At 33.3% G+C, this 24,295-nt stretch overlaps 1 protein-coding gene across 6 annotated transcripts in view; it reads left to right on the top strand.

Moving 5' to 3' along the window:
* LOC142331595 (uncharacterized) overlaps positions 1-24,295 on the top strand; it is a 93,148-nt gene that overhangs the window by 3,635 nt on the left and 65,218 nt on the right. For 5 of the 6 annotated variants that reach the window (XM_075377919.1, XM_075377974.1, XM_075377773.1 and 2 more), the window contains exon 2: positions 3,520-3,666. In XM_075377919.1, the coding sequence (XP_075234034.1) occupies positions 3,523-3,666 (144 nt within the window). In that variant the 5' untranslated portion in view covers positions 3,520-3,522. Of the gene's footprint in view, positions 1-3,519; positions 3,667-11,983; positions 12,214-24,295 lie in introns of those variants that run through there. The other variant, XM_075377849.1, reaches the window with a different exon arrangement.

The following is a 24,295-nucleotide window of genomic DNA, read 5'->3' as shown; positions in this document are numbered from 1 at the left end:
ACTAAAATAAAACATATTCAACACTTCAGTGATGGTTCAGCTGCCCAATACAAGGATTTTATCAATTTGTGCCACATGAAAAAACTTTGGGATAACAGCTGAATGAAACTTCTTTGGTACTAGCTGTGGAAAATCACCTTGTAATGGAATTGGAGGTACTAAAAAAAGATAAGCAGCACCTGCCAGCCTTCAATGACCTACAGAAAACCAGACATTGACACCAAGAGACTTGTTGAATTTTGTAAAGAAACTATACCAGGAATCAGATTCTTTTTTATTCCAAGAGAAGTTAAGAGAATCTGAACAGAACAGCTTACCTGAACAGGAAAGCCAGTTAAGTAGTGGTCACATAGTTGCAGGAACAAGAGAGGACCACCAGTTAAAGCCAATAAGCAGAGCTAAAATACAAGTCAACAGAGTCTCAAATGATACTTCAGAATTTGAAGCTGATGTTTGTAAAACTAATAAGCCTGCTCAAGGCATATCACTTACCAGCTTGCAACCAAGCCAATATGTGGCTTGCATGTGTGGTAATACTTAGTGAATTGGAGATATATGTCTTTTGAAAAAAATGCTGCCCTGATTGGTTTCATGCACCCTCATGGTGCAGCTCCTTATTATTGGCTTCTTATAAAGGACACTTGCTGGATTCCAGTAGAGAACATTGTTGCTACTGTTGAAGCACCATTAATGACATCATCAGGACGACAATATATATATATTCAGAATACATCCAGTCAAAGATTGAGAAACAATTTCAGCTGAAGTGGAATTAAAAGTATTGTGCTAAAACGTTTCTGACTACTTAAGATATTTTTATTTTGTTTTGAAGCTACTTGTTCTATAATATTGTAATACTTTATTGCACTCTGTTATTACTACTACGACTATATTTCATAGTCGTATTTCATATTAGCAGGCAGCAAAATGGATGGTATTACTTAATAAAATGTTATTTTGTACTAGAGAGTATTCATTTCATGCATAAACATTACAGAAAACTTGCTCCCAGTATGAAAGATGCATTATCTTTCAGCTGATTTTTCTGCCACTTATAATCTACAGTCAAAAACTAACTTACACAGATTTTGTAGTGTATAAGTTGCTCTTTCTAACTGTTATAAAACTAACAAAATCTAAGGAATACCTGAGATATAAACTTTCAAAGGTAGGTCAAACAAGCTAAAAAGGTTTTGACCAAATCTGGTAATGAATATCTCCTGACAAGCCTCCAATTGCTTTGAAACATTAGGATGTTACACATAATTTTACCCTTTTTCAGGTTACAAAGTCTTGTTCCAATTAAAGTACTACATAAGGAATAATATAAGTTCAAACTTTGACATACAACATGTTGCAACAACTTTTTAGCTGAATTTCAGCTGCTACAACTCAAAACCAGGTGCTGAAAGAAACTTATGAACAACATTTTTGAATTCAGCATAAAATGTTAAACTAAAGTATTAAAACTCAAATCTACAGCTTTATTATTGCCTTCAAAATTATAATTCAAAGTTAGAATTTTTGCATGTATGTGCAAACTACCAGTAAGTACCCTTTTTTCAAGAGATCACAGAAAATCAACAATAGCAGATATAGAGCTATAATTTGGTAAAATGGCATTTAAGACGACAGCGAATGTCCACGCAAAATTTTATGAAGTTTGGAGACGGTCGACTGGAGACTTCTGGTCCACTTGACATGGAATGACCCTATTTAACAGACCGTAGCTTCCCCCTTGAGAGATCTGCTCAAGCTTTCTGCTTGACATGGAAAAGATAGTAACTGCTTTTGTAACATCATAAACCCCTTTCAAAAAATTTAAGTAGCTAATAGGTTATCTAACCTAAAGTTATTATTATCTTTATAAATATAATTATTATTAAAATATTCAACAATTTTATTAAAGGTCTTTATTATTAAAAACAGATTCATTACAGTTCAAAATCTTAATTAATGATCAGTGATATGTGGACTCATAGAATATGTCATAATATATCATTCTGTTAATTCAAAAGTGCTGACTTATACTGATATATGCTAGCCCCATGTTTCAGCTTTTCAAAGGCATGTGTTTCTGCAAAAGGAATATGTCTGCTTATTTGCAAGTGGATGATTTTTCCTGTACCACAATGACCTTTTTAGCTTTGAATAAATGTTATTGTTTCTCCCTCTTTATTCTTTCTTCATCGTTGGGTAGTTTACCCTACTTCACTTCAGATTGGCAGGTGCATGTCTGATTCCAATTTTTCCATATTCAGAGCTAATTATCTTATTAATGATATAGCTTTTTCCAAACAGCAGATAACCTTATCAATCCATGGGATAGGAAACAGCTTTTATTAATGATATATGTTTTGTCGCATGGATTTTTTTTTTGTTTTAAATCGATATGTTCATTCATATAAATATGTCTGATGATGTATTGTGTCGAAAAACATTTTAGGTAGTACTTGGTAAGTCAATAGTTTACTGTTTCTGTTTTGGCCGTTAGTTATTTAAGATAAAATTTTTAGAAAGTACATATGCATGAGGGTTGTCAGAAATCTTCAATTAATATCAAACAGAGTTCTTGAGGTGTGCTGCTGGCTTCAGTAATATGTTAACAGCTGACTGTGGTATTAGTTCCCAGAGCCCTCACGGGTATTTCTGTGATGCTGATTTTATCTTGAGCTTAACTCTCCCATGGTTTAGCCATAGTTTATATTTTAAAATTTGGATTTAATATCGTATTTTTAAATAAGTGCAATATTGAGTTCAATTGCATCTTGGAAGCATAAAAAAACATACTGGTCTACAAAGTCCTGTACCACTGTATTTATTTCAGATCTCAATAGAGTGGTACTGGACACTGCCGATCTGTGTAGCATTGCTTAATTTTGTAATTTGCTAGCATAATAAATTAGAGCTAATAGTATGGAAAAGAAAAGAATGACCTACTCAATCTTGGTCATATGCTATGTACCTAAAATATGGAAATATCAGTTTCAGTTGTATATTTTCTAAGAATATCAATAAAATTAATGTACGTTAAACATTTTTTTTCTGTTATGACTGTCAAGTAATAAAATGTTTTTTTTAAAATAAATAACAGCAATACAGGTCTCTGAAATTTATAAAAAGTTATGCATTTCCATTATGGTAGGGATATAGGGTTTTATATGGCTTAAGTATAATAATGCTCTGTGCCGCTAATGTAGATAGCTACAAGTAATATTAAAAAAAACATTGTAATGTTTTTATGTTAAGACAGATGGTGCTGTAATTTATCGTGCATAAAAGCCCATGATTCTTGTACAACATTCCAAATGTCACCAATATAGAACAGGGAATAACCACAACATGAAAAATTCAACAAAATGATCTCAACAGCCAAAATATTATGGTACAAATTTTTTTTTTTTAAATAATGGCAAGAGATGTACAACCAGGTATTTCTGTAATGTGGTTATTCTTATTTAATTATTATTTTTTTCTGTTACAGAATCACTTAAATTAATAAATTGTTGCTTATTGCAGATAATGGATGTACCAAGTGGTAATACTTTTATGGATGAAGATCCATTACACTCTGAGGTTAAATTAGAAACTAAGGATGAAACAGAGGAAATGAAATTCTTGTTTGTGCCAGTTGTCAAGACAGAAGGAGGTCTGACATCTGATCATGTAAGTCGTGTTACTAGGTTTCATTTCATGTTTTTTTTGTTATCCTTTATAAGAATGGTTTTTAAAAATTTCTCTATTTTTTTACGGATAGTTATCTTTCTTGCCATTTAGTTTAAACTGTATACTTGCGCTTCCTTTCTGATATTTAATTGACAGTTTCTTATTATATGATCCACCTTATTAGTTTTTCAGTTTTTGCTCTATATTTCTTGTATTTATCATTCATTCATTGAAATTTTCACTTTAAGCATATCTAACCCATCTTATTGTTATTTAAAAATGAAATAAATGAAAAAAAAGAACTTGTGTAATAGTGCACCAACAAGTGCCACTGGCCATTGGCAACTATCAAAATGTTGTCATTTGATGTGTCATTCTATCATTGTTAATTTTTGACGTGAATGGCTGGAGTCAACACATACTAATATCTTATCAGATTTTAAACAATACTTAAAAACTTTGAAGATAAATGTATTTTTATTCATTTCTGCTTCGAACTCAATAAAACTTTCAGAGACGCTTTTAATTAAACTGCTTTGTTAATGAATGGTTCAGTTGTTTTAAAGGTGCATAACATTGGCCAATGAAGACCCCAGAATTGAACAACCTTAAACATCAGCAAATTATGATTATTCATTGATCTAGTTCATGCTATGGTTCTTGAAGATCATTATATACCTGTCCAGAGATTACTGAGGAACTGGGCACACTCATTTCTTTCATCGACGGATTCATAGCCAAGCATCAGTGTTCCCTTTTACAAAGTAAAGTAAGTATTGTGATCTTGGAAAATTTTGGTTTTTATATTTCAACAGAAATATCCATTTTGACTAGTTTTGGCGTGACGTCTTATGTACATATATATGTATCTTGCATAACTCAAAAACGATTAGATGTTGGAATTTTGAATTTAGGATTGTTGTAATATCTGGTTGGGCATCTCTCTCCTTTTGATTGCAATTGACTGAACCAAAAGAGTCCAAAAATCTCCAAAAATTGAATTTTGGACTTTTTCTTAACTGCAGTAGTAATAAGCCCTTATTAAGAGCTTTTCAACAATGTATCATAATTGGTACTTACTTTCATTGGTTCAAGAATTATAGCCAAATAAAATTTTAATTAATGAAATATTTGGAGCTTATGAGGGAAGGCACATTGATTCAAATCAGACTTAATCTCCTTTTTTTAACTTTTTTTTTTAATTTAAATATATTGATTTATTAACCTGTGATTGTAAAAAAATTTTTACCATAAATAATAATTCAATAATAATAATAAAAAAAAAAAGAGAAGTTATTAGTGAAATAAAATTATGTACTTTTAAAAATGAGTATATGTAATTTAATCGGCATTATTACATATGTGTATATGTAATAAATTTGGTGAATGATCTGATTATTTAATATTAGATGAAAATTATAATTTAGAATCATATTATTTTTGGATTTTCTAATTTACCTATTATGGTATTGTATTATGGTATCATTTTCCTGTTTAATTTTTTTTAAATATTCTGGAATTTCTATTTAATTTTATCAACATTAAAGTTAACTACAGAGTGACTGAAAAATAGACCCTCAAAAGAACAGCATCAATCAGAAATACGTGTCCGGACTTTAATAAATTGCAGAAAATGCTTATCTTTAATTTCATTACTCCCCTGGTATTGTCGGATAGTATTCTCCCTAAGTCGGAGTTGATCATCATTTCGTTTATTTGTTTTTTGTTGCCAATCGTTTAATCGCTCTTTGTTGTGATATAATTCTGATCGTAATTTGTGTATTTATCATTTCTTAATTTTTTCTTCCCTTGCTCATAAAATTACCTTCCTCTTCATATTCATCATCTTTTCGTTTTTTTTGAGATATATTTCTTCATGTGTCTTTCTTTTACCTGTATGATTGTTTCTTTTTCATTTTTGTTTGTTCACCAAATAATCTAATAAGAAAAACTGAATATGTTGCACTGTTAGGTCAAAAAAAAAACATTTGTAACCAGTATACATGAGTTCACTAAATGGAATAATCTAATTATTATTAACTTCTATTTATTCAACACACCAGAAATATAAAACTTTTGCTAATCAGCAACTCATCATGAAGATACAAATAAACTGATCTAGTAATATAAGTAATAAAGGAGCTTCCACTCTATCCTAATATTTCATGTAATATTGTTGAATTAATATAAATATTTGATGTTAATAGAAACTAATATTTCAGCAATTATGTAACTGTCCACTTTATTAAAGAATTTGAGGATTGTATCTCACTTTCAAATGAAATAAGTTTAAATGAAGTGCAGCAAACAATGTATATATGTAATCTAATAGGTGTTCAAGGAAGTCATATGGTGACCACATCAGATTTTTTGATCCTGTTATCTATCTGTCCCTACCTTCAGTGGTTTGCTAGCACTAGAATAAACATGATTGATCATGTTTCTGATCAGAAACCTCTGTTGATCACATAATGCATTTTTTTAGATTTAGTTGTTTTAAATGGTCCAACCTGCATAATTCATAATTAGCCAAATAATAATTTGTATAATAAAGGTAAAAAATTCACCTGTTTAAATTCAGAATTTTTCAAATAACTACAGTTAATCTCAGCACAATAATAATGAAAAGAAAATAAATTGTGAAAATTTAACTCCAAGAGCACCAGAAGCATATAGTATTCTTGACTAGATCAAAGATGGTAAAACAACTTTGAAGATTTTAAAAATTTTAATCAGTGAAATTTTGATTAAAATCAGGTCCTTACCAGAATATTCCCTGATTGTTATATTATTAACACGGTCATTAAGAGTTCGGTAAAAATTACACCTAATTCTTTCATCTGGTGAATCAAGTCCAAAATATTTTCACTGACTTACAAGGGTTATTTTTTTTTCAAGGTCTGATCAGTCATGAAATTAAAACCACAATGAAAATAAAAAAATTTTTATTTGTAACAAGTACCTACATAGTTACGCTATTTCTCTACATAGTCGCCACTCTGATTTAGACATTTGTCGTAGCATGGTACCAACTTTCCAATACCCCTGTCATAGAACGAAGCCGACTGTGTTTTTAGCCATGTTTCTACGCTGGTCTGCAACTCGATGTCTGTGCCAAAATGTTGTCCTCCTAGCCAGCGTTTCATGTGAGCAAAGAGGTGAAAATCGGATGGAGCCAAGTCCGGGCTGTATGGTGGATGATCAAGCACTTCCCAACAAAAACGCTGCAGGAGCTTCTTTGTTACAGTTGCAGTGTGCGGCCGAGCATTGTCATGGAGAAAGACAATGCCTGATGGCAACATTCCTCTCCACTTATTTTGAATTGCCCTTCGTAGACATTTAAGAGTCACGCAGTATGAGGCTGCAGTGATGGTTGTGCCACGTTCCATGAATTCCACCAAGAGAACTCCACCAAGTCAGAACACAGTAGTCATACATTTTCTGTTGGAGAAGGTTCGCTTGAACTTCTTTGGTTTACTGGGAGAATGAGAATGCATCCACTGTGTGGATTGTTCTCTTGTTTCTTCAGTCTCGAAATGGACCCATGTCTTGTCCCCTGTGACAATTTTGTTTCAAAAATCTATTCCTTCATTGTGGTAGCGCTGGAGAAACATTAGGGAGGTGTCCATTCTCATTGTTTTGTGATGGTCGGACAGCATCTTGGGAACCCATCTCGCACACAGTTTGCGGTACTGAAGTCTCACTCACAATGGTGTAGAGAGAGCTGACCTTGAAATTTTAGGAAACAAATCGCTCGATACAGAAATTATGAACCAACGATTTTCTCGAATTGTCACTCATTGAAGTTTGCTGTCATTCATTGAAGTTTCACTGTACACATTACTTATTCGTCTATGAATTTCAGCTGCATTACACCCCTCAACCTTAAGAAATCGAATTACCGCACGCACTTCACACTTGGCGGGAGATGCTATTGTTGTAGACATGTTTACGTGCTAGCTGCGTGTTCAGAACTAAACAAAGTGACACGGCGTGATTGAAGGCCATACTAGATATGCTGCGCAACACATATGCGCAAAGGTTCATCTGATTTTTGCGTGGGTTTTTATTTCGCGACCGATCAGACCTTGAAAAAAAAATAACCCTTGTAAAATTGTTTACAGAATTTTTATTCTCATAAAAATGACATCGATTTACACCAGTTACCTTAAAACATGATTTGGCTTATTTTAATGTAATTATTTACTGTTCCACAGTGATATAAATTAAATTAGTAGTTGTGCTTCTTGGAACATTTCATGTTGTTTATTTGATATTATTGACAATATGTGATAAAATAAGGGATTAAAAATAACACTTTCAAAGATTTTAACAGAATTGACTATAGTGATATTGGTATAAAGGTAAATAACATCTTAAGAGGAACTGTCTTTAGGTATGGTATGATAATTTCCACAAGTTGGGAAACAGACTGAAATCAAAAGAATTTTAAAAGTATGACATTTTGGTTCACAAAAAAATTTGTCTCAATCCTTTAACAAATATTGCAATAGCTTGGGTCGATATCAGTTTTGTTTTAGGATTTTATGTATAGCCTTTAGTGTACAGTGGAACCTCGCTTAACGAGCACCTCTCATAATGAGTATTTCAAATAACAGGTATTTCATAACGAACAAAATTTTGCATACAAGTGACGTGGGAAAGAAGTCTCCTCTACACATCTCTTGCGTGTGTGCATGCCCTGTGGAACATTCATCATCAGTGCTACATCAGTCTGTGTTTAGTATTTGTTGTACTAGCTTGTTAGTGCCATTAGTGATTACATATTTTCCAAACTTGTGTTTAGACATTGTTTGTGATTTTTTTTTGTGTAAAGTTAAACAACCCTTGCAAAAATTTCCCTGATTAATAAACCACAAGAAGACAGCTGTAAGAGAAAAAAACCTGTAGAAATGAAACGTGAAATCATTGAAAAGCGAGAATGAGGTATGAACGTGGCTGATCTAGCACGCACATACAATTAGTCTACATCACCAAATAAACGAAAAGCAATTACAAGGCAATACGGTTAACGAAAACATCACTTGTCAGAAAGCAAAAGTTACTTTCGCAGACCTCGTTAAGAACACGCCAGGATCATCAACAACCAAAGAAGAAGTACTTGAGGGTAGTCATGGATGGTTTGAGAAGTTTAAGAGAAAAACCGGCATCCACAGCATTGTGAGGTACGATGAAGCAGCAAGCTGTGACACAAAGGAAGCTGAAATTTTCATCACTGACTAAGAAGCTTGTAGATTCTGAGGGTACCTGTCGCAACAGGTTTTTAATTATGACAAGACGGGTCTCTTCTGGATAAAGATGCCAAAGCAAACATATATAACAGCAGAGGAGAATGCATTGCCCGGCCACAAGCCAGTGAAAGACCAGCTCACGCTGCTATTTTGTGCCAATGCAAGTGGTGATGTAAAAATTAAACCTCTGCTTGTTTACCATTCAGAAACTCCACGAGCCTTCAAGAAGTGTAATGTCCAGAAGAGCAGGCTAAATGTTATGTGAAGATCCAACAACAAGGCCTGGATAATAGGTTACATTTTTATTGATTGGATCAATGAAGTGTTTGGTTCTTCTGTGAAAAAAATATTTGCTCGAGTTGAATCTGCCACTCCATGTTTTACTTGTTATGGACAACGCACCTGCACATCCTCCAGGCCTACAAGATGACCTAGTTGAAGAATTTAATTTCATCAAGATCCAGTTTCTGCCTCCCAACACCACTCTGTTACTTCAGCCTATGGACCAGCAGGTTATTTCACATTTTAAGAAACTCTACATTAAAATACTCTTTGAACGTTGTTTTGAGGTGACTGAAAGGACCAATCTCATTCTCAGAGGGTTTTGGAAGGATCAGTTTCACATTGTTGCCTCCTCAAGATGATTGATAAGGTGTGGGAAGGGGTCACCAAAAGAATCCTCACCTCTGCTTGGAAGAAATTTTGGCCAGAGAGCATTGTAGAATGTGTCTTTGAGGGGTTTGAGACAGTAGCTGTGGAGCCTATAGCCAATGAGATTGTGTCTTTAGCCAGTATCATGGGACTGGAGGTGGATAACGATGTGCTTGTGGAAGTGCACAACCAAGAGCTGACCACCAAACAGCTTATAGAATTGCAATGTCTTTCACAGCAAGAAGTTGTAGAAGAGAGTTTGTCAGTGGAAGGGCAAAGAAACAGCAAAGCAACAATCTTCTGGCGCAATAAAAGAAATGCTGGAAGCATGGGAAATGTTGCATCCAATGTTGAAAAGCATCATCCTATAAGATGGTGGCTAGTACGCTATAAATTTATTCAATAATAATAATAATAATAATAATAATGCAGTGTCACATTTTCACCAAATTTTGAAGCGCCGAGAAAAACAAATGACGCTAGATAGCTTTCTAATAAAAAAGAATTAGATATGTGTCATAAATTCATAATTAATAAACTACACAGGGATGATTTTGCTCCGTAACAATTTATCTATAAATAATTTTCTTTAATGTTACATATAAAAAATTTTGAATATTTTTTGGCATGGAGCGCATTATCATACTTTACATTAATTTATATGGAAAAAATTGTTTCACTTAACAAGTGTTTTGCATCACAAGTAAGATTCTAGAACAAATTATGCTCGTGGGAAATTCCACTGTATTTATTTTCACTCTTGTATTGTTACTCGGGATTCAGATATTTATTTAGATCTTTATTGCTTCTTCAGTAAAAAAATTAGTAATACAGGTAGATACATTGCAATCACACCCTTTTCCACTCTGAAGGTGTTTTTCTTCTCTTTTACGTTATAAAAATGCCATGCCTGACCAGGATTCGAACACCTGGGACCTCCTGATAAAAGGTCGAGATGCTACCACTCCTTCACAGAGATCAGCAGTAAGTTGTAATTTCTTGAAAAATTGGGTAGTGGTGTTGTGTATACGGTTGATACTTTTATTTTATATACAGACCAATTTTGTGTGAAATATGGTTCTTTGTTTTATATATAGTATGTAATTTTGGAGGGTTTTCTTAACTCTTAATTTCTTCATTGGCTGGCTGTATTATGTTCCTCATAATTACAAAAAAATAAAAATCTTTTAGGGTTTAAGAATGTATTCATTTTATACTAGCTATTTATTTTCAAAATTAAAATGTTATAATCCATTCAATAAATCCCTTTATTATATTTTTTTATTAGTAATTATTTCTTACACATGTTTTAAATTTAAAACATATTAAAATTATGAAAATCAAAAAAAAAATTTAGGAGTAATTTGTTATTTTTATTTAATGTATATAGTTTAAAGTTTATTATGTTCACTTTCCTCCTTCTAAAACAATACACCAGATAAATTTGTCAAGTGAAATGTTTTGAAGTTTGTCCCTTTTATATGATGAGAGTGTGTTATCATAAACACTTTATCTGGGTCCTGCATTACTTATGTGGGCTGTTGTTTTAAATTTCCCAACAGAACGCTAAGAATTTCTCTTACAACGTGATCTGAGTTTCGCTTGTTTGGCATGCTTGAACATGGCCCAGCAACAACAGCTTGTTCTTCGGTTCTTACAGCTGGTACTTCACTTGCTTCAGTATTCATCATTTCATCATCCATATTCATGTTTCCCTAAGTCCTGATAAAAAAAACCATTCAAATAACCTCCAAAGGATTAAAATCCTTCAGAGGATTCAAATCCTCCAAAAACCTAAAAAAGAATTTTTTAATATTATACCTTAAGAACTTTACAGTAACAGGCCTAAGAACTTTGTATTTAACTTTCTTGGAGTTTTTTTTAAATGTTTTAGTTTGTGCTATTGATTACTAATTTGGTTATTTATCTTGAGTATTTGGAATGTTTTCTCTTAACAATTTTATATCCAATGTGTAAATTGTGTATTTATATTTTTATTTCCTAAAATAAATGCTTTTATAAGATTTTTTTTGTACCTTACTTTAAATAGACTTCAAATGCTTTGTCTGATGAAAGAAAATAAGTCACATCTGTGTTTTTCTGCATGTAAATTAAAAGTTAGTTTAGATAAATTAATTTTCATTAACTTGTAATAACATAACCATAATTACCATCAGAAATTATAACATAACCTTGCAGACTAAAACTTGCTTTAGGTTACAAATTTGGTCATATCAATTGCTTTTTTACAGTTGGTTTGTCTGTAGGTGTTTTTTTTTTTTTACATATTTAAAAGTTTACTGTGGGAAGGATGCATTGTGACAATTCTGCAGCTGGAATTGTTCTGTCATATGTGGTCACACTATTTATGTGGACAGGTTTTCACAAGTGTTCCTCTTACTGACAAATTTCAGAATCGAGGTGCAGGACTGGTATTGACTATAGAAACAAAAACAAGTATATCCCGTCACTAATGAAGCAATCCCAGTTGAAGAAAGGGAAACAAATCTATCACTTGAAAGATAGTGTACTACACCTGACATGGTGTGTCAAGAGGGCTGTGGATTTGGATCAGCACTTGCCACACACTCATCTCAACTTGATCAGGGCTCAGCACTCCTAATCTTCATATTCATTAACTCAGGTGATTTGGTTTTTGGTGAAAATGTCAATTTTTACATTACGTAAGTGAATTTTACTTTTTGTTATAATGTGGTACATCATATTTTTTCGTGTAATTTCCCCTTGAAAATTATATGTTACAAAATATGTTATGTTTTTAGTTTTTTACTATCATAAAATAAATAAAGTTAAGAAATGACTTATTTTTCACCTTTATAAATGTTAAATTGTCACTTATTTCATTTTTTTTTTTTTTTTGTTATTTAGAACATAAAATACGAGGTGTGTTCAAAAAATATGGTGAATAATTTTTTATTAAAATAAAGTAATAAGGTTACATAGAATTCATTTTAATCTCCTTCAAAGTACTGTCCTTGGCTAGCAATGCACTTACCCCAACGTTGACTCCATGACTGGAGGCATATCTGGAAGGCGTCTTTCGGAAGGGCTTTCAGCTGCTCGGTCGTGGCCCTCTCAATGTCAGCAATGGTGTCAAAACGTTTTCCTTTAAACGTTTTTGGGAAGAGCCAAAAGTCTCATGGTGCTAAATCTGGTGAGTATGGCGGATACGGACAGACAGGAACACTTTTTTCGGCCAAAAACTCGCAAATGAGAAGCAAGGTATGACACGGCGCGTTGTGGTGAAGAAGGAAGCCATTGGTCCATTTTTCTGGTCGCTTTCTTCGTACATCGTTTCGCAAATGTTGCAGTACACCCTTGTGAAATTCAGAGTTGACAGTTGTTCCCCTTGGAACGAACTCTGATCGCACTATGCCCTCACTATCAAAAAAAACAACGAGCACGACCTTGATATTGGATTTTGACTGACGTGCCTTTTTAGGGCGAGGAGATGAACTGGTTTTCCATTGGGAACTCTGCATTTTGGTCTCAGGGTTATAGCCATAGACCCAACTTTCATCTCCAGTTACAATTTTGGCCATGAAGCCCGGATCTGCATGAAGACGACCCTTTAACTCCGTGCAAATTGTCACACGATTTTCCTTCTGTTCATCACTTAAAAATTTGGGAACAAATTTTGCACTCACTCTTCTCATTGCAATTCATTAGTTAAAATGAATTGCAATGAACAGATCCGTACGAGATGTTAAGGTCTTCCGATAGCTCTCGAATAGTCATTCGCCTGTTTGAACGAACCATTGTTTCCACTTTTTGCACATTTTCAACTGTTTTTGAGGTTACTGGACGTCCCGCATGCTGCTCATCTTCAACAGACACCGTCTGTTGAATCGGTTTTAAATCGGTCATACCACTTGTACCCAGTCTTCAAAGTTACCACATTATCGCCATATATCGATTTCAACTTAAAACAAAACTTAATGTTAATGCGTTGTTCAAAATCCTTGTTGCGCGACAGACACAATAAACACAACCTCACTCTAGCAGCTGACTGGCAAGCTCGAACGTGTTACAACTTGTCCTTGCCTGTCTCAGTTGATCACGCTATTGGACAAATACAGCATATGGATGTAGCGTCAGCAGTTGCGGCTATAAAAATTCATTCACCGTATTTTTTGATCACACCTCGTACTTGTAAATGAAAAAAGATGAATAACTGTTATAAAATTACTCAAACTTTTGTCTTGTAGAGTTGGAAGCATACATCTCGCAGGTCATTAACCATAATAGTAGACATTACCAGCAATTTGATTGCAGATTATTTCAAATTGTAACAACAAGGATTCTTTTAACTTTTATATCCTTGTAGAGAACACAGGCAAATCGTTAAGCAGGAATGTAAATTTTTCACCAGCATTCTACTAACTGATGATCAATGAATGCATATGACATTTATTGGTCTATTTGGTCTGATGGCCTTAATGGAATTATAACTTTTAAAAAAAAAATTAGGATTACAGATTTACAAATTGCACAATCATAAATGTAAATACTGAACCTGACCAGCGTGCTGCCATGAAGTGGTCATTAATATAATAAAATGCAATTTAACTACTATTTATTATTTAATGCTAATTTTGTAACGTATGGTAAATGAGTCAGTCAGTGGTGGGTGGGCCTAAACGCTTACTGGTCAAATGTAGTCATGTTATGTTCATACTTAATGTTCGTTCAGTTATTGTCTAGATAAAACAAACACTGGCCTATCGATAAACTTGTCTTTTTCTGCTGTATGGCAAGAGCTGATACCTCTCTTGATATACCCTATCTAGAGTAGTTCACAATCTTTCTGCTGAAAGATTTGTTTCCCTTTCTTCAATTGGCTTTGCTTCATTAGTGCCGGCTTTTCTTTAATAATCTATACCAGTCCTGCAGCTTCATTCTGCAATCTATCAGCAAGAGGAACTCGTGTGTAAAATCTTGTGTTAAGTCAATGCATCCTTCACACAGCAAACATTTAGGTTCTACTATCAACTAACATTTAGCTAGTTCTATGCATCAACTAACATTGACAAGATGATACCAGTGTTCTTTGGTGGTTGGGTTTAAGTTCATCACACATCTCAGGTATGGTCGAACTGAGACTGTACAAGACACTCATTGCTCTTAATTTACATACATATCATCCTGTGAAGTAATACCTTACACTGGTTCCAGATGCTAAACAGAAAAAGAAAATATGGCTAGTTTTTTTTAGAATCACCAGAAATTTTCTAATTTCAATAAGGTTGCTACTGACCATTTCACAAAACATGATTCTGGTGACAGTTTGTTTATTTTTGTTGAAGCACTCAAATTTGTTTGCTTTTTCGTGTTTTCCTTTGTATCATTAATAAAATAACCAAAAAAATTCAGTTCAGTTGAATCGTTTAGTTCAAAATCATTAATTCTGTCCCTCTTATGCTGGTGAAAACTGGAATTATTGGGATGAATCTGTTTCTGTCTAAATATTTCGATTAGAAACATCCAATCTTTACCATCTCCGTTCCTACAGATTATGCAGAGTCCTATCTTCAAGTCCACTACTGTTGGTTGGCCTAACAGGTTTAGTGACATTGAAAGTTATTTTGTCTTCATTTTTCTAATTACCTGAAAATTAAATACATCCCTTATAGAATGAACTGATATTCATATTTTTTTCATTAGATGCACCATATGATTTGTCCTATTTTTTTATCATTAATTTTGGCTAACAATGGTTAAACAGAAAATAAAGTTGGAGGAATATAGTATTTTATAACAAAAGCAAGAATTATGAATAGACCTGTTGTAATGGCTTTGTTCTATCATATTGTAGCTCATTTTGGCTTGTAGGCAATGCTGACTGAAGATCATTTCCCTTGTAACTGACATATAGCTGTGTGAAACAAACCATGAAAATGCACCAAGTGAACCAAACAAGGAACAAACTGAACAAAAAGTGGATAATAACGGGCTGTACATTATAGCAGAATAATGGACTGTATTAAGAATAAAATAATTACACACTGATTGATAACTAAATATACTATATTTATAAAATTAACAATATTTAACTATATTATTATGATGCAGGGGCCGTACTGGCGTGCATGCTTACTCTGTCACAGTCCAACTTGAATACAGTCTGAATAGTATACAGAATGTTCTTAATACTAAAGCTGCCCATAGGCAGCGCTGAGTGTCTGATTTTAAACCTAACATACTTTGATCTTTGATCAATATTAATTGCATTGTCTCAGTTTATTAGCAATGGCACAAGTTTAGTAATAGGTCTCTTGAAAAACGTGCTGCCTACCTTCAACTGAACTACGCGTACTAGACCATCTTTACCTGGGAAAACACTGTCTATTACAGCCATTTTCCAAAATTGAGGTGGTAAGTTGTCTTCTTTCCCTAGCACTACTAGACCTGGTCGAAGATTTTCGGAGGGTGACTTCCACTTGCTGCACTGCTGCAAACCATGGAGATCATCGTGACCAAGGACTCTGTCGTATCTTCGGAAGCTGTTGCCATCTGGAAAGCTTGTTACATTTTATATCTAACAAATTGGGTTCAGGTAGTGCTATTAAAGGATTACCAATAAGAAAATGTCCAGGTGTCAAGATGGATCGCTAGGGTCATCGGATAAAGTAGAAATAGGTCTAGAATTGAGGATAGCTTCTATATCGGATAAAAGGGTAGAAAATTCTTCGAAAGTTAGATAAGTTTTACCTATGACTCTTTTGAGGTGATATTTCATTGACTTCACAGCTGCTTCCCACAGGCCCCCAAAATGAGGTGAATTAGCTGGTATGAAGTGCCATTTGAGCTGAGACTTGGCAGCGTAATTTTCAATGTCTGTATGTATTAAATTCTTTATCATAAAAGAGTTTCCTCAATGAATTTAACTCATTGTTGACTCCAACAAAATTGGTGCCGTTGTCACTATACAAGTTGGCAACTCCTGAATTAAGAAAAGGACGACTAAACTCTACTCTGTGTTTGGGCAGCTGACCCATTAATTGATTAGCCGAAGATGCCTTAAATCGAAAACATGTTACACAGTTATGAATAACACTTCTAATTACCTTTCGAGCTCGTGGTATCCAATATTTGAGTCTTAGTGAAGCTAACAATAATTGAGGTGCAGCGTGCAATAACCTCAAATGTTCAACCTTGATGATCAACATCGTAAGATTGTGTTTTGGTGGCAAAATAATCTGATGTTTAATATCGTACGCAATATCAGCATTATTCAACCTTCCTCCAACTCGAATTATGTTATGATCGTCGAGAAAAGGATGAAGATTAAGAAGCTCACTTTTTTTAGGAACGGTAGAAGTTGATCGAAGATCATTAATTTCTTGACAATATACTTGTTGCTGTACCATCCAGATGCATGTTTGTAATGAATCTTGAATGTCTGCAGTATTAAGATTTCCTGTTTTCTTCTTTTTATTACAACAATTATAAATAAATCTCTTGCATAGGGCAACTACTCGTGTTAATCTAGAGATACTTGAAAACTTACAAACTAAATCGTCATTTGGTGGAAAAATACATGTCAAACTGGTTTTCATTTGTCGTACTTTTGGAATATCTTGAACATCATAACTGTCTGAATTAGGCCAAGAACTGGAGGGTAAATACAACCAGTTTGGTCCACACCACCAGATGCCTTTATCTATGCCCTCTGGAAATGATATCAGCAGGATTGTCTGACGAAGCTACATGTTTCCAGTCATTGACGTCTGTTAGATCTTGAATCTGCGAAACTCGATTCGCAACGAACGTTTTCACTTCGATGCAGGAGCTGAGATCCATGCCAAGCAGATTTTGGAGTTCGTCCAAAGATGAACCCTTTCAATCGACAAATTCAGGATTGGTAATGTTTTTCGTAATAATTTTGACAACAGTAAAGCGCCACACAACTCTAACCGTGGTATGCTGACAGTTTTCACTGGTGCGACACGAGATTTCGAGCAAAGTAGTCGAACTGAAATCTCTCCCTCAGAATTGACAGAACGCAAATACAGACAAGCACCAAATGCATGCTGTGATGCATCGCAGAAACCGTGAACTTCAATATCTGTAGGATTATTGATAATAACTCTTCTATTTATTTTAATATCATCAATTAAAGAAAGTTGTGACACCAAAACATGCCATTTCTGGAGCAATGATGATGGTAAGTTATCATCCCAACCAGTACCACTAAGCCACAATCGTTGCAAAAATATTTTGTAAGAGATTACAATAGGACTGATTAAACCATTTGGATCATAAATGGAAGCTACTGTAGACGCTACTTCTCTTTTTGTTACTACGTCTGTAAATGGTGGAATTTTGGAAGAAATAGAAAACACATCTGATTGAGGAAACCACTTAAAGCCTAAAGTTTGAATGCTATCTTTTTTCTCAAACTGAATTGATGTTTTTGTATTTACAAGTTCTTGAGGTAATGAATTTAAAAGTGATTTATGATTAGAACTCCATTTTCTCAGTTGAAATCCACCAGACCTTAACAACTCTATTAACTCTGATTGGATAGCCAGAGCTGTGTTGATGTCATTAGCTCCAGAAACTAAATCATCCACGTAGAAATCACGACATAAAATTCTGACTGCATTTGGGTACGTGTGTTTTTCTTCTCCTGCTAGATGTTGTAGGGACCTTGTAGCCAAGAATGAAGCTGAGGCAGTGCCATAAGTAACCGTTTGAAGCTCATAGCATTGAATTTTTTGAATCCCGCCAAAGAATGCGTTGTAAGCTGCAATCATCTGGATGAATTTTAATTTGGCGGTACATTTTCTCAATGACTGCTGTAAACGCAACAGCATGAGTTCTAAATCTTACCATAATCGAAAATAAATCTTGCTGTACAGTAGGACCAACCATTAGGATGTCATTAAGAGAAGTTCCCGAAAACTACCCGAAGTTTAGTTGGGGTACTATTTTGCTTAAAAACGGCATGATGAGGAAGGTAGAACTGTTGTTTACAATCATTACCTTGAAGAGGCACTGGCTTCATGTGACCTTATATTCTTGAAGAAATTTTGAGTATTCCAGACAAAGTGAATGATTCCTTGGAAGCCTTTTCTCTAACGCTTGAAATCACAAACTTGCTTGATCAAATGAGTCTCCTAAAGGTAAATGATCTGGCTTTAGAGGAAGTCTGACAATAAGACGATCTGAAGAATCTCGGGTTGTTGTGTTCCGATAATACTGTTCACACTCGTCTTGTTCCTTAGCCTTGGGTAGAACAACCAACTCTTCTAATTCCCAAAATTGTTTGAGCTGTTGTTGAAGCTGATCATTTGTTAATGTTAAACATGTGGTTTGAGGACTTGAAGAGGTATTTTCTGATGGATATTTTCCTAATAGAATCCATCCTAATTCAGTTTCAAAGATAACTGGAAACCCACGTGATCTTACCCTTTTATCACATTTCATAATTTCGAAATATAGCTCAGCGCCTATTAACATGTCAATATTTCCTGGTTTATAAAATTCTGGATCAGATAATTTCAAATTCGAAGGCAGATTCCATGATTTGTAGTTGATAAAATTGCATGGCATATTGCTAGTTATTTGTGGTAACATTAAACAAGAAATATATGCACTAAAATCGTTATAAGTAGAAAATAATTGTACGTCTACACTATAATTTATTTTAGTAGGAGTATTATTTATACCCATAATTGGAACTGACTGACAAGTTTTTCTTAAACCTAAACGTTCAACACAGTTTTCAGTAATGAAGTTTGATTGGCTAGCTGAATCTAATAGCAATCTACATGGTTGTAATCTTCCTTGACTATCTTGGACCTTAACAATCGCTGTAGAAAGAAGAATATTCTATTGCACTCTTGGTTTGAGTGAACAATATGTGTTAGAAGAGCTATGATGTGAAGCTGGACTGTATTGCGAACAACTAGAAAATTTCTGGTTTGAATCTGAATCATTATTGCTATTAGATTTAAACGAATTATTTTGTGAACTTATATGTAATGAGGTGTGATGTTTGCCCTTGCAAATTCGACAGCCTCCAGAGGAACAATTCCTTACTAAATGACCTAATCTAAGACAATTGTAACATAACTTCTTATCCTTAACAAACTTAGATTTATCAAAAACACTTAAATTACTAAACTTTGAACACTTTTATAAAGTGTGAGGTTGATTGCAACATTTACAAACTTTGGACTCAGTAGCAACATACGAGTTAGAATGTTGAACAGGTTTATATTTTTGCCGTTCATACACTGTTTTTTGTTTATTACTGCTTGAAGAGGGTAAAGCCTCCAAGGCTTGACATTTATTTTCCAAAAATTCAAAAAGATCTTTGAGAGATGGAAAATCTTGTGCAGAATTTTTTAATTCCCATTCTCGTTTGGTTTTTGCATCTAATCCATCTATATACAGTTGACTTAAAATTACTTCATGAATTGGTGTTTGAATATTTAGAACATTGAGAGCATTAAAATTACTAATCGCCGTATTGATGAACTGACGCAATTCGTTGGCGTCTTCCTTACTAACTAACTTAATATTAATTATTTCTCTAACATGAGCCGATGCAATCAATCTCTTGTTTTCGTATCGGTCTTGTAACAGTTTCCAAGCAACCGGGTAATTAGCATCAGTAACAGCTAAGTTTTTTTATTAATTGAGCTGCTTCATGTGTCAGTGTAGAATTCAGATAGTAGAATTTCTGAATTGGACTAACATCTTTATTGTCATGAACCAATACCTTGAGTGCATCTGCATAAGGCATCCAATTTTCGTACGTACTGTTAAAACGGGGTAAATTGATAGTTGGTAATTTCAATGAAGGTTTATTTTCGTTAATGCAAAATTGGTGTGAGTTGAAGTGCTGGGTTTCTGAAACTGATGTTTCCTTTAAATATTCTTCCATTTGCGCCCTAATTTCATAATAATTGTCTTCAAAATCTAACCTATCTTCTAAATGCGTTTCGTAATTTTTCTCATCCTGTACTTCTAGCAAACTCTGTATTTTATTAAAATTATCAAAATATTTGGCATTGCATCATATCTAACTTTAATGTTACTTTATGGTGTCTCATTATTACATTTATCGACAAATGTTTTTATGCGTGTTAATTGAGCCTTACATACTCCTAGTTGTTTTTACAAAGTTGTAATTTCTACTTCAAGAGACATAATGGTAATTTTTATAAAATACTTGTATATATAACTATCAATGTAAATTAAAGATTTATAGGAAAATAAGAAATAATAATGTGAATGATAAAGGAATCAAATGACCGAATGTAAATGTAAGTCTATATCATAGATAGGAACGTAAATAAGGAACTAATAATTTCCAATTTGTTATTACTTATCTGAAACAAATAAGATAAGCGACTGGCAGCAGGAGGCCTGACTTGAAGGTCACGACGAAATGGCTGTTTATTTATCACCAAGGTCGATGTCTGCATTCCAGGTCGAATTAAACAGGCGCTGCGAAGACTGTCCCTTAATTACTGTATTACAGATGGATATTAACCGCACTTCTTATCGATATTATTACGCAACTATATTATACGATATATTACGAACTATATTATTACGATATATTAAACGCAAACTATGTTCTGCACACAATAAAAAATATCCGGTTCGGACCACCAATAAAAAATATCCGGCCGGAAGGTCAATGTAACAGGCTGTACATTAATAGCAGAATAATGGACTGTATTAAGAATAAAATAATTACACACTGATTGATAACTAAATATACTATATTTATAAGATTAACAATATTTAACTATATTATTATGATGCAGAGGCCGTACTGGCATGCATGCTTACTCTATTACAGTCCAACTTCGTCTGAATAGTATACAGAATGTTCTTAATACTAAAGCTGCCCATAGGCAGCGCTGAGTGTCTGATTTTAAACCAAACAGTGGACATGGATGCAGTATTTTAGAATTATTTAGTTATGTTTATTATTGATATATCTTTCACAGTTTTGTGCCTTAGTACCAAGAACAAAAACGTTACTTATGCCATTAGCACTCCCCAGTATTAATATCTTAAGCTTCTATATTATAATGATGGAATAAATTATAAATTTCTCTCTCTGCAATAAGGAAAACATTGTAGTGTCATTCTGACTTCGTCTGATCTAATTAAGCCTGTTCTTGGCAAAATGATGATTGATGTAAGAGATGATCCTGTCAACTGCCCATTTGGATCAATCTTAGATATTGTGAAGAATATATTTCCAGAGGTTATGTCATTTGAAAATCTTCGATATAATTTTGTAAACAATGTCAAACATGCATCTGTACTTTTCATTTTGAACATTACTGATTATGTTTTAGTACAATTAGTTTTATTTTAATTAATCAATAGCTCTTTCATTCAGATTATGTATAATGTGTAGGTTTGTTACTGTACAGATAATCAAAGCAATCTTTTTCTAATATTTGCTCAGTGTTCTGTTGTCACAATCCCCCTGAAAGAGAAGTGTGATTAATAATATGACAATACTAAATTGATTAATAAAAAGAAAGGAATTATAGTTTATATTAATACATAAAAATTTCCATATTTCTGTTACAAGGTAATGATTAGTACATAAAAAAAAATTTATTGAAACAATTTTGTGGGTGATTAAAAAATATAAACATATTTTAGTACACATATTAAAATATATAACAAAAATTCAGGTTAGTAATAGTAAAATCATAAATACAAGAAGAAAATATGACCAATGAAACTCTACTGACCATCAAAGCTAATATACTTTTAAATAGTATATTTTGAATATTGCAGTTTTTCAGTTGTTTTTAATTGAAGTATGTTAAGAAGGAGCCTGTTGAATTTCCTTGTAACTATTAATTTTTTGATATATCTTTTAACTTAACAGTCCGAAATTTTGAAATGAACCTGGGTGTCATCATTGTTTTTATTATTCATTAATTAATAATCATAATATTTTGAACTGATCAGAATCAAATTTGTACTTATTACTGTTATGCTCTGTGACCATGAGACAGTGATTATCCTACATGGCTATATATATTTTGTGACTGCAGCTTGTTGAAGAATGTTAATCACATTCAACTCTTGCTTTAGTTTTTTTGAGTGATATTGAATCCCACTCAAAAATACATTAATATATCATGGTCACATTTATGTCAGCCACTAGTAATATTTTCTGTATTGATTTTCTTGATTTTATGGTAATTTAATTCACACTTGTTTCATATTGAAACACAACTATACACAAAAAAAAACAATCTGAAATTATATTGATTTGATTATTCCATTCCATGTCAAGTGGTCAAGTTTTGAAAATAGTCCCCAGTGTATCATCTCCAATTATCATCAAATTTTAGGTGAAGGTTCCCCATGGTCTGAAATGTCATTTTACCAAATTACAGCTCTTTATCTGCTATGGCTGATTTTTTGTGGCCTCTTGAAAAAGGGATGCTACTTACAATTTGTGGACACATGTAAAAATGATTATCTTTTATTAACAGTTTTGACAGCAATAATAAAGATGCAGATTCAAATTTTGATACTGTTGGTTAACTTTTTATGCTATATCTGATTATGTTAGTCACAAGTTTCTTTGGAATCTGGTTTTGAGATATAGCAGTGAAATTCAGTGAAAAAATTGTCACAACATTTAGGAAGTCAAGTTTGAGCTTATATATTTCCTTTTCTAATTCTTTAATTGGAATGAGACTTTGCAGTTTGAAAAGGGGAATAATTATGTGTAGAATCCTGCAGTTTCAAAGCAACTGGAATCTTATATCAGAAGAAATTCATCACCAAATTTGGTCTAAAATTTTTTAACATGATTTTTGGTCGATCTTCGAAGGCTTATATTTCAGATATACCTTGTCAAATTTTGTTAGTTTCATAATAGGTGGAAAGGGCAACTTTTAAACAACATAATTCGTGTGTGTTGTTTTTTGACCCGTTTATTGTAGTAGGTAAGAAAGCTTTTCAAAGATAAATAATCTTTTTCATGTGACAGATTTTTAATCTGTGGACAGTTTTAGTTAATTAAATCAGCTGAATGTGGAGAATATTCAATGTTTCAGAATATTATTACATTTTTTTAAATGTTCTAAAATTTACAGTATCTTGAAAAAAATGTTACGTGTTCCACAAAAGTTTGGACTACGGTAGAACTTTTTAGGTTGATCTGAAAAAATCCATTTTCTAAAATGTTCTAGAAATTTATAGAATGTTCTGAAAAAACTCAATTCTACAGAACATTATAGACAGTTTTGGAATATTCTGGAAAATTCCATTTCTTCTAGAACATTCTAGAATGTTCCTTATTTTTAAGAAAGGGTATGTAAGCATCAACAGTTTGTAAATTAGCATAGTTGTTAGTAAATAACTTCTGTAATCAGTTGTGACATTTATTGTTATCTCCAACTGTGTTTTGAATTATTTTAAAATGAGTGAAGTTCTTGGCCACTGTCATTTTGGCAAGCTGATGCCTCTGAATGCTACAGATCTTCAACATTTAATTATGGAAAAGCTTTCTTGTTGCCTGTGAAAGAACTATCAGCAATGGACAAAGAACTTTTACAGCAGCGATCTGGTTTTAATGAAGATGGTGACATATATTCCTATCGTAAAGGGGAGGTCCAGTCGAACGAACACATGATGTTCGACTGCCCAGCTCTCAGGGGTGCAGAACTCAGACCATCCTGGAACTTGGAGATCAA

Source organism: Lycorma delicatula, chromosome 1 (assembly GCF_047948215.1).
Source record: "Lycorma delicatula isolate Av1 chromosome 1, ASM4794821v1, whole genome shotgun sequence".
Taxonomy (NCBI): Eukaryota; Metazoa; Arthropoda; class Insecta; order Hemiptera; family Fulgoridae; genus Lycorma; species Lycorma delicatula.
This window is presented reverse-complemented; position numbering and strand designations above follow the sequence as displayed.